Below are 11815 nucleotides of genomic sequence, written 5' to 3' on the forward strand. Positions count from 1 at the left end.
CTTTACAGTAGGGAAGGTGAGAAAACTGGAACACTAATACATTGTTGGTAGAGTTATAAACTGATCCATTCTGGAGAGCAATTTGGAACTATGCCCAAAGGGCTATCAAACTGTATATACCCTTTGATATAGCAGTGTCACTACTGGGCTTACATCCCAAAGACATCATTAAAAAAGAGAAAGGACCAAGATATGCAAAAATGTTTGTGGTAGCCCTTTTTGTAATAGCAAGGAATTGGAAACTGAGTGGATACCCTTCAGATGGAGAACGGCTGAATAAGTTACGGTATGTGAATGTTATGGAATACTATTGTTCTGTTAAAAAATGATCAGCAGGATGATTTCAGAAAGGCCTGGAGAGACTTACATGAACTGATGCTGAGTGAAGTGAATAGAACCAAGAGAACACTGTGCACAAAAACAAGATTATGTGATGATCATCTGTGATAGACTTAGCAACAATGAGGTGATTTAAGCCAATTCCAATAGACTTGTAAGGGAGAGAAAAGACTTTGGGGACTAAGTGTGAATCACAACATAGTATTTTCACTTTTTTGTTATTTGCTTTTTTTTCTTTCTCTTTTTTTTTCTTTTTGATATGATTTTTCTGGTGCAGCATGATGAATGTGGAAATATGTATAGAAGAATTGCATCACTTTAACATATTGGATTACTTGCTATCTAAGAAAGCCGATGGAAGAAAAATTTGGAACACATGATTTTGCAAAGGTGAATGCTGAAAACTATCTTTGCATATATTTTGAAAATAAAAAGCTATTATTAAAAAAAGGAAAAATATGATATTTGAATAAAGATTGAAACAATTTTAGCACTTTATTATTCTTAGTTTTGGGGGGCTGTATTTTTTTGCAATATGGCTAATAGGGAAATATTTTGTATACATGCATATGTACAAAGTGTACACAAAATGCTGTTTTAAGGAGGGAAGAGGAAAGAAGAGAAAGAATTTCTAACTCAAAATTTTAACAAATGAAATGTTAAAATCTTTATTTACATGAGATTGATTTAAAAAATTAAATATAGAAAAAAGTTGACTGCTTTTCTTGAGGTAAAATGAGAATGTCTATTAGCATCTTAAAGTTTCCTACTTTGCACACACTTTCCAATATTTCCTGATGTTCTTGTATTTTTTCCTTCTAATAAACTTTGCTTTTCATTTTGCTGGAAAGCCAATAACACCTAGAATGTTTTGCTAATCCCAGTACCCTTATCACTGCTCCTTTTATTTTACAAAATATAAGATTGTCTTGTCATTTTAAAATTTTGTGCTTCTTTCATTTTGATATGTTTTAATTTCTGCCTGTGCCATTTTTGTTCTGTGATTCTTTTGCATCTTGAAATTCCCCTGCCCTGAGACATTTTTTTTGGTATTTTAATTCTTCTCATGTTAGTCTTCTAAAAAAATTTCCCTCAGCATTTAATTTCCCATCTTATAGATTTTAGATGTTTCTTTAGATCTGTTGTTATGCTTTTTCAACCACTCTAGAGGTTTATGTGGCATTTACAACTGTAGTATTGTAGTCATCTTTCCATCTTGGGCTTTTACATCTCAATATTTTTTATGACTGTTTTCTTTATTTCTTTGGTCTATTAATTTCTCTGCAAGAATTCTCTTTCTGTTCCTTTATATTTTGTTTTTTGTTTTTGTAGTTAAGCTCATCTGGTATATGTGTCACTGATTTGAGCTGGTACAGGTAAATCGGCTCAATCAAAAATTCAACTTCTGACCCATCAATTTTTGTGTGTATATACACACACACACATACATATATAAATACATATTAAATGGTTGTTTTATTTGTATGAGCATAAAACTGGAAACATGTCTAACAAAAATGAAATAAATTATATAGTGTATTCATGTGATGATACTTTAAATTCATTTATTTAAAATATTTAAAAACATGGAAAGATATAAAGGGTTTTTACACAAAAAGATCAGGAGAATGATGATTAGAGCTGCAATATCTCCAACTTGAGATTAAAAATAACTAAAAATTGTTGTCTTTTAATCACTGTTTTCCTTTGTAAAAGGCTATAAGTTTTAGATAATTTTATTCTTATTTTGTACATTTGAATATCTTTCATGGTTAAAATTATATTTTAAAATTTTTCTTAATGAAAAAATTAACTATCTTTATTATTATCACAGGAATATAGAATCTTCCCCACTCCTGGTAGTCAAACTACTTTCTGTAGGTCAAAATAATCATCAATGTCAAAGGCATGACTAAAATTATATTGAATGGCAGAGTCTCCCATTAAGGCTGGCAACTGGCACATCTTATTCATGACAGCAAAAAACTTCTTTTTATCCATTTCATTTTCTAAATCCATAGGAAGAGTTTCATACTGGGTCACACTTGGGCAGCAGTCCAGGAAAATTGGAATTGATATTGCCTTCATGTTACACAGTTTTTGGTGACACTGCCCCAGGAAAGTTAAAATACTTATGCTAGATAGTGGGTTGCCAAACAGACAAAGATAGGAGAGTTTGGTACAGGAATATAGATAGGGTATGATTTGATAAAAGTCAGTGTCCTTGATCTTGCATGTTGTCACATTCAACCACATCAGTGAGGTTGACACTGACTTTAAAAGTTTCAGGAAGGAGTTTAATTGTTCAGGTATGTTGTTTCCTGTAAGATCCAGCTTTATGAGATGGGTACTATAGTGACTTTGAGCCAGGTAGGTTAGGTCTTTGTTTGTTAGAGAGCAAAAAGAAAGTTGAAGGCTCTCTAGAGAGCACTGTAGATCTCTGAAAATAAAATAAAAAATAAATTTTATTTATATACCAAAATCCAGATACCTCCTTCCATATTTGCTTGCATCCTATGCTTGTAGAATACATTTAGCTTCTAGTCTTCTACCTGTGCTGGACACATTTGTCCTGTAGATGAAAGATTAAGGTTAACCCAAGGTACAGAATAGAAACTAAACACACCAATGAGAAAATTAGCTAATAATGGGTTTTTTTTTTAACTAAAGTTAGAAGTCTATTCTATGACCATTAAAATGAATCTTTTATAATAACCAATGAACGTCTGAATGTAGGAAAATGACAGTAAGAACGGGTTTTGAGAAAATTGTTGTGAAGAAATGAAAAACATTTGGCCCTAGAAGCTTTGGAAGACCTGAGAAAAAGTAACTTGGACACATGGGAAATGTCCCTCTAGAAGTACCAGAATTTGAACTAAATCCAAGACCAATCTAAGATTTGCATCTCACCTAGAAAAAAATAGAAGGTTCTAATGCAGATTGTTGAAATTTACTTAACCTAACTTTTGATAATGTCCCAAGAAGAGGCAATACCTCAAGGCTCTATGCAACAGCATTAGCTAAGACTATAATAAAAGCAGAGATAACACTTAATCAAATTTTCAAGGTTGCAGGGACTAATTAAAGGGTCTTCCATAAAAGTCTAATTGATCCATGTGCTCCAAAACTTAGCAGCGCTAAACAGAGAAGCTTCTTGTGTTCATGAAACCCACACAGATGAGTCTCAAACCAGGAAACTATGAAGCTTAGTGATCAGATGGACATGGAAGAGACCAGACTAGAACACACCAAAGCCTCACAGTATTGTGGCAGCCTGACCTGATGTGTCCTTTAGGGTATAAATTCTGGATGCAAGAGAAAAAGTTCCTGCAAACGTGGAAGATGAAGTAAGGAACCTGACATCACTCAAACCTTATATGAACTAATCAAAGGAGAATTAAATGCAAATGTGAACATAGAAACAGAGTTTAGTGGGCAGGGAAGATTTTTGACTACTTAAGAGAAATAGTCATCAGCAAGTCCAACTCAGAATATGGAGATTGGTTTGTCAAGAAAGGATAAATTAGCAAGAAAGGGATTTTAAAAAACTCCATCTCAGAGGCCTGAACAAGGGACAGACAGAGGAAAAGTAGAGTAAATCACATTCAGAGCACAATTAGATTGGCAAAGATGACAAAATAAAAGGTTGTTGGAAGAAGATGTAAATTGTCAAGCTGTTTCAGGAAAGTAGTATGAAGCTATATGCTAAATTATTAAATTGCATATATCCTTTATTCAATGAGAACACTACTAGTCTTATGCTCCAAAGAGGTCCAAAGCAAAAGGAAAGAATTCTCTTGTACTAAAATATTTATAGCAACTAAAATATTTATATAAAATACAAAATATTTGCTATAAATATTTTTTTATTCTGAAGAAGTGGAAACTAAGAGAGTACCTATCATGTGGGAAATGATTGAACAAATTATGTTATGTGCATATAATAGAATATCATGCTTTAAGAAACAATGAAAAGTATAGATTCAGAGAATAGATGCAAAGAGAATAGAACAATTAATACAATAATTATAACATCATAAAGAATGACTTTGAAAGATTGACTATCAATACATTGGTCAACCAGGAATTAGGAAGAGAGAAACATGGGATTCGTGGCCTTACAGGGAAATGATAGACTTGATAGGAAGAGCAATATACTGCTTTTGACATGATTGATATGTGGGTTTCTTTTGCTCTTCTATGTTTATTTGCCATAAGGAAGGTTTGATTTGTTTTTTGTTTGTTTTAATTTGGGGTATTTGAGAATATTATGATACATGGCTGCCCAATTACGAAAATTGAGTACTAGACTTGACATCAGGAAGATTCATTTTCATGAATTCAATTTGGTCCTAGAAACTTATTAATAGTGTGATCCTAGACAAGTCATTTAACCCTGTTTGTCTCAGTTCCTCATCTATAAAATGAGCTAGAGAAGTAAATGGCAAACCAATCCAGTATCTTTACCAAGAAAATTTCAAAATGAAGTTATAAAGAGTCAAACATGATTGAAATGACTCAACAGCAAAATTATCATGAGTTGGCTAAAGAAATCAACAACAACAACAACAACAACAACAACAAATCAGTCCTCCTCCAGGCCACTTCTTTCCTATGTGGGAACAGAATGTTACCTTCTTTCAGAAGACCATAATATTCAGTGGGTACCGAATAGCAGATTTCAACAAGATTTTTTTAAAAGGATATTTGCTTAATGATGATAATAATTGTCAAATCAGAATAGAAGGTGACAACTTTGGAAACCATCAAATTGAGACTGGATGGTCAAATGCCACCTCCTCCTGAAGATCTTCCCTCATCTCCCAAATTGTGAACACCAGTCCCTCTAAATGATAACAATGATTCATATTTATTTTGTATGTTCTGATTTATGTTTCAAGATTGTAAGCTCTTTGTCCTGAGAGCAGAGAAAAAAAATTTTTTTCCTTTGTATTCCCAACACAATTCCTGGGATATAGTAAATAGTGCTTAAGAAATGCTTGTTCTTAAGTGTTGAGAGATGATAGTAGAGGAAATAACCGTTTCAGGCATGTATTAGACTCTATAACTGTGAGTTCCCTTGTTCATTGTAGGCTTGAAACCATTTCATAAGTTTCTTTGACTAAATGCTTTTTTACCCACAGAATAGGATCACAAAGTTGTAAAAGACCTCAGAGATCAATGAGTCCTCATTTTATACATAAGAGAACCAAAACGCAGAAAGGTTAGGTTCCTTGCCTCAGACCTCATAGGAAATATCAGTTTTATATTTAAATCTAGATTCTGTGACCCCAATCCTGACATTGTTTCCAATGCTTCCCTGCAATGACCATACAATGGATATGAAAATATCTCTGGATTCAAGAATTCAAATTGCATTGCTTAGATGAAGGAATCAGATATTTCTTACAAAAATCTTCTAGTTTCCTAGTAAGAATTCAGGCAGGATGTTTCAGGATAGTGGGGGAGAAGGGAATCGTCTCCCAGACTCACTTACCCAAGCAAATACTCCACCTGACCTGAAAGACATGTATCATCTAAGGCGATCTCCTTGAGGTTTTTCAGTTTGTTCAATCCTATTACAAAAACATCAAACTTGGCCTTTAGTTCAGGATTTTCCCACCAATGTTCATCTTTAGTAAAAGAGGGCAATTTCAAGCTCTGCAAGTTATGAAAGGTAGTGATCTGTGACATAAACCACCTGATGTCTATAGAAGTTATATTGGTGTAAAGTAGGTCTATTCTACGAAGTGCCAGAGGTTCCAAAAGAGGCAATAAGTTTAGAGCAGTACTGTCAAAGAGGTAGAAAACATAGAGATCCCGGCAAATCAGACGCAGAGAGCTGTTGGCATTGCCCTGGAGAATCGGTGCTAGAAAGTCCTTAGAGATAGGGTTTATATAGAGGTCCATCAGGAGATCCACATGAGCTTCCATTGGGCTAGGGGATGTTTCTGCCACTTGGTCTCTTGTCTGACTTTGTGAGTCACCTGTGCCCTCATATGAGATATAGACTTGGCTTTGGCTTATTAAGGAAGTCCACAGGTCCATGCCACTCAAGTCCTCCAAAAAAGCATTACAAAATAATCCTGTCATATCCAGTTGCTGTAGCCTCCTGCATCAAGGACAAAAACAAAACAAAAAAACCCAATAAACAAAAATTAACAAACAAAAAAGCCAGGTCATAACCTGGCCCAGAAATCCTTGAGAGTTCTGATTCCCCTGGTAATAGAAGAGCCAACACAGTATAAAATGCCCTCCCTCTTGCATTTCCACAATAAGAGATCCCCAAGCAGAACCAACTAGGTTATACTCAGGGAGATCATAGCTGGTGAGTGACTGAGAATAGACCCTTTTTTTTTATTCTATAAATCATTGTCTCTATGGACTCTTGGACAGAATTGATCTTTCCCAACTATACCCTTCTTTTTCTCAACAGTGGAGATGGATTCCCCAGAGTCTGATATCAACTACAAAATAATCACAGCTCTGCATGCCTCTATTCAATCATCCCGGAGAGGTGTTTGTGGCATAGTGGAAACAGGATTCGAGGTCAGAAATACAAATCCTGACTCTGACACCTATAGACTGGGAAAGTTACTTAAGCTTTCAGGATTCTAGACAGCTTCCTAAGACTTATGGTAGCGGAGAAGTTACCAATAAGCATTTAGTTAACTCACCAAATTGCTCTCCATGGCAGTGATAGCATGGGTCCAGCCCTTATCTCCATTAAGACTGATAAATTGTAAGGACTCGGGACAAATCACTTATGCCTTCCTTCTCCATGCTTTCCTCCCTCACAAATGTAAGGGCCTAATTTTGCTTACTTCCATTTTAGCCTTTTAGACAAGCAAAGGACCTAGTTCTTACTGCCTTAGTCAATCCCCAGGGCCACAGCACTACCTTATCCTTATTTTTCCTGGATGAGGACATAATTGCTCCAGCTTTGGGTTAAGTAACTTCTGAAAGTCCCTCAGAGAAGAGACATACTGCTAGCCATGAGTCAGGCAATTACAATAAGGCCAGATTTTGAAACTTCTAATTATCTTTCCTCTTCAATGGATCTCTTCCCACCCACTGATACTCTGTCTGGACTCATTTCCCAATAGTTAGTCTATTCCCATAGCTTCTTACTTTTCTTAGTGATACTGAACTCCCAGCTGTCAAAAAAACACAACTTTCTTCTCAAACCTAGCTGTATATTCTCTCAATTCAAATTATCTTGCCAAATATATCACTCCTTTTATATATATATACTTCTTCATTGGACCTTCTAGAACACGTTTTTCTATAAGTAACATGCTTATTTTTCTTTTACAACTCTTGCTCTACTTCCTTCAATTTTCTGGCACTCGTTGAGACATGGCTCTCTTATGATTTTACTGCATTTCTGGTTATTGGATTCACTATGGGTGCCTCTTTCTCTCATAACTCCTGACTCTCTGGTCTTGATGGGAGAAATCTAATGACTCTTTTCTTCCTTGATATACTCTTACTCTTTTCATTTACAAATTCCTCCTCCTTTGAGATTTACTCTTTTCAAAATTATTACTTAGGCAAGATCGTGAATCTATCTACTGAATAGTGAGCCTTGTTTTTCTCATTCTAGTTCCTACCTTATCATACAAAAGACCATATAGGTACTGTCTTTTAAGCCCCTATTACTTACTCTGCCATCATGTCTTAGCTACACTTAGAAGTTATCAACCATAGCTTTGCCATCTGTGTTCCACTTTCATGTTCATGAATTTTGAAAGTTCAATTATTAATCACAATCTCCCATCATTAGCTAGCTAAAAATAGCTCTAAAGAACCATTTGTTAAATTCACAGAGTGAAAATTTACTTCTCAGAAATGGGTTTTATTGATTATCTAATCTTCAAATACTAATGGAGAAAACACAAATTACCTTTGCATGTCACATGTGCAGTGTTTTTTTCCTGGAGAACCAGTTATTAAACATTGGCTAAAATACCAAAAATGTTACTGTATATATGCAGTATATATCTTCATACCCCAAGGAGGACATTAAAAGGAAAGCCAACATGAAACCTAGGTATAATGGCATTTTTTATATTAGCAACTAAGTAGGTATCTATTATTCATGGAATGATTAAACACATTTTGTTACATAAATATAACAGAATATTATTGTGCTGTAAAAATACCATTAATAGAAAGAACATGCAAAGACTTAGATAAACTGAAGAAAAGTCAAATAAATAAAATCAAGAAACTTGTACAATGACAAAAATATTATAAATGGAAAGAACAATCATCAGAAAATAAGTCCTCTGCAAATTTTGATCTCATTGGAATTGGCTTCTTATTGGAATTATTTTTATTTCTTATAACACTCCCATTTGTCTACTCCCTAACCTGAAAAAAAAAAAAAATACCATCTCCTACCTGAGGCCTTCTCTGAAGAAAAAAAATTTATCTTGCATATTCTTACTTAAATAAACATGTTTCTTACAATTAGCTTTTTGATGGCAGGAATTTTTTTTTTAAATTTCCAAAGCCTGATACAATACATGATAGGATTGGAGATATAATTAACATAGGGAATTTTATTATTTATATATATTTCAATATGGGAAACGCTCTCTACCAATGCATGTCACCAACTTCTCTGCAAATTCTAGTGAGAGTAGCCTGAACATTGAAAGCTTCAGTAATTTGTCCAGTCAGTGATCTCAAAGCGGGGTCTTAAATCTGAGTCTTTTTGGTTCTGAGGCAAAATAACTACTATGTCAACTTTACATGTTCATTATCAATTGGTTGTTAGTCATCTCTAATTTTTTTTTTGGGGGGGGGGTCTTTCTGGACCACAATTTCAGAGTCATCCTTGCCTCTTCTCCTTTATGCTCCATAACTACATTTTCAGTTTTCTTAATTCATTAAACATTAAACAACTTTTGTTGTTTTCCCTACCTCCTGTCACAAAGTCCCCAGGCTAGTTCAAGGTAATAGGACTGTTGGAATAGCTTCTGGGTTTGTCTCCCTGCTTTCAGAGTCAGCCCACTTCAATCGAACTCCCATATTGTCTCCAAATTTACATTTCTAATATGCAAGTTTGACATCACTTCCCTACTCAGTTGTCAGGTGCTCCCCATTTTCTGTAGATACAGTTACAAAATTCTCAACCTGGCATTTGAGTGCTCTGCATTCTAACTCCCATGTCAGTTTACAGTCCTTTTTTCAAATTCATATCATAGACATATCATACATTGTCTCAATCAACCTGGCCTCTTAACACCTGTTTTCTTCCTTCCGAATTGAGCCTTTTCAGAGATCATTTTCATAGCGAAAATATACTTTCTCTTCTTTTATCTCATCACTGCTAGCTTTTTAAAAAGTCTACAAAGAAGATTCCATTGCTTAGCACTCAGATGATGCAATAAGTTTTTAGCCCTTATTTCTCTACAAACTTGTTCAATTCAAAATTTTTCTTTTTACTCATCTTCATGTTAAATATATCCAACTTTGAATGAAATATATTAGTTTCCTACTAATGTTTTCTTGTGATTTATTATTTTTGCAGTTTGTTAGATTTTACCTTAGTGAATTTAGATGATCAAAGTTCCACTATTTACTTGCAGACTTTTCCCATCCCCCACCTGTTAGTGTTCTCCCCATCTTGAGAATGCTTTGTATGAACTAATCTGAACATGTACTGTATCCATTCACCCATGGAATCCCTATCCTGTTTTCCTTATATATAGTAGTTGCTTAGCAAATGAATCCAGCAGAGTCCATTTCCCAGGATGTGAGAAAACCTTCCCAGATACCCCAAGGACAAACCTGTCTGGGGGCTGCTGTGAACCTTCAGTGATTACTTTCTTGATATAGCTCCTCACTCCCAAAAAGATGGTATTAATTTTGTTTTTGTTTAATTTATCATGCGTTAAAGTCCACTGACATTTTGTACACTTCTTAGAAGAAGTCCGAGAACAGCACCAACATGTCTGCAGCAGCATTTGGAATTTAAGTTTGGAGTAAGGCCATGTCTTCACTAGCTCATACAGCAGCTTTGTCCTATTATCTTTGAAAGCCACATTGAATAGGATTTTATATATGACCCGTGGCAGAGATTCCAAGATTTTACATGTGGCTTCCTCATCCTTGACCAGTTGCTGAGCACTTAGGAAAGTCAGGGAGTACATGTCTGGAGTCAAGGAACCTGAGACCCAAATATAGCATACCTGTCAAAGAAAAAGATCAAAAAGCTAAGAATTAATCCTAGATTTTTGACAGCTTTACTCTACCTTTTTAATTCCACTTATCCCGTTCCATGCTACCAGCAAACAGGCCAGTAAATGTAAGAATAACTAGGAAAGTAGGAGGAGGAGAGGTTTAATCCCAACCTGTTGCTTCTGCTCCCTCAGCTTGCCCTATTTCTTGAGCTGAGCTGGAAAGACCTCCAAGATTTTTCTCTAAGGTTCCCATTCTTCATATTGGCCACAATTTTTCCCCCAATACCTAAATCTAAACATGTGGTCCAAGAAAGGTCACCATTGTTATCATCACAAGGCATAGTCATCCTGGCTCAGCACAAATAGCTCTGTGTTTGATGTCAAATCAGTTTTCAGCTCATCTCAGACACTTTTTTAACTGTTGGGTGCCTTCAGATAAGCTGCTTAAGGCCTATTGTCCTTCTGTGAAACTGAAGACAGTAATACTTCTACCATACAGGGTGGCTGGAGGAAGGAAGTTTCTGATATTTAAAACACTGTATAAATGTATACTATCATGATGACTAGCTTGAAATAGGAATAATCCTGGAAAAATCAGAGAAGACTGACTTTATTTTAGCCCTTTCCATCAGATCCTAGGCCAGCTAGAAGACTCAAGGGTAGAGTACTGGGCCTGTACTTTTGCAAAGAAATTCCTCCAAAAAAGATCACAAAGAGTTGGACACAACTGTAAATGACCAAATAATAAACCAAATACTATTTTATTCTCCTTTGCCCCAAAATATCTTATTTCTAGACACCTGAACCAACCCTTCTTACATTCCTCATGGTATGCCTAAGCTTAAGTCTTCATAGTAACAACTTAAGTCTGCTACCTCCTTTTTATAAAATTCTAAAGAGCTGCAGAAAACAACTTGGGGACTCCCAGTTTAAACTTTTCTATTTCATGATTGGAAATCAAGGCCTAAAAAAGAAAAATATCTGCCCAAATTCAAAATGAGTTAGTAACCTAACCATAATTTGATATCTCCCTCTTCTTCTCAGTTCCTCTCTTCAGTTCCTTCTTCCTACCCTCTAATAAAAGCTTGAGCCTCACACATAATAGAGGCTCAGTAATTTATGTGAATAAACTGAGTGTGGAATCAAATTATATCCTCCTGAGGAGACCCTCAAAAGATAAAGGCCCCAGGGACCAATTTGGTAGCAAAACTGTTCTACTGCCCTCTCCTCTACCTAAGTTTCTACCTTGCTACTCTTACTCAAACCCTATCCCCTTTGTGTTT

The 11815-nt window shown here is 35.2% G+C and overlaps 1 protein-coding gene across 1 annotated transcript; it reads right to left on the reverse strand.

Moving 5' to 3' along the window:
- Positions 1-1860: 1860 nt before the first annotated feature.
- Positions 1861-10519, reverse strand: LOC127540274 (leucine-rich repeat-containing protein 14-like). The gene is made up of 3 exons (XM_051964931.1): positions 10141-10519; positions 5837-6451; positions 1861-2779 (listed from the first exon to the last, which is right to left on the reverse strand). The coding sequence occupies exons 1-3, from the start codon at positions 10500-10502 to the stop codon at positions 2203-2205; spliced, it is 1554 nt and encodes a 517-aa protein (XP_051820891.1). The 5' UTR covers positions 10503-10519; the 3' UTR covers positions 1861-2202.
- Positions 10520-11815: the final 1296 nt, after the last annotated feature.

Source organism: Antechinus flavipes, chromosome 1 (assembly GCF_016432865.1).
Source record: "Antechinus flavipes isolate AdamAnt ecotype Samford, QLD, Australia chromosome 1, AdamAnt_v2, whole genome shotgun sequence".
Lineage (NCBI taxonomy): Eukaryota > Metazoa > Chordata > Mammalia > Dasyuromorphia > Dasyuridae > Antechinus > Antechinus flavipes.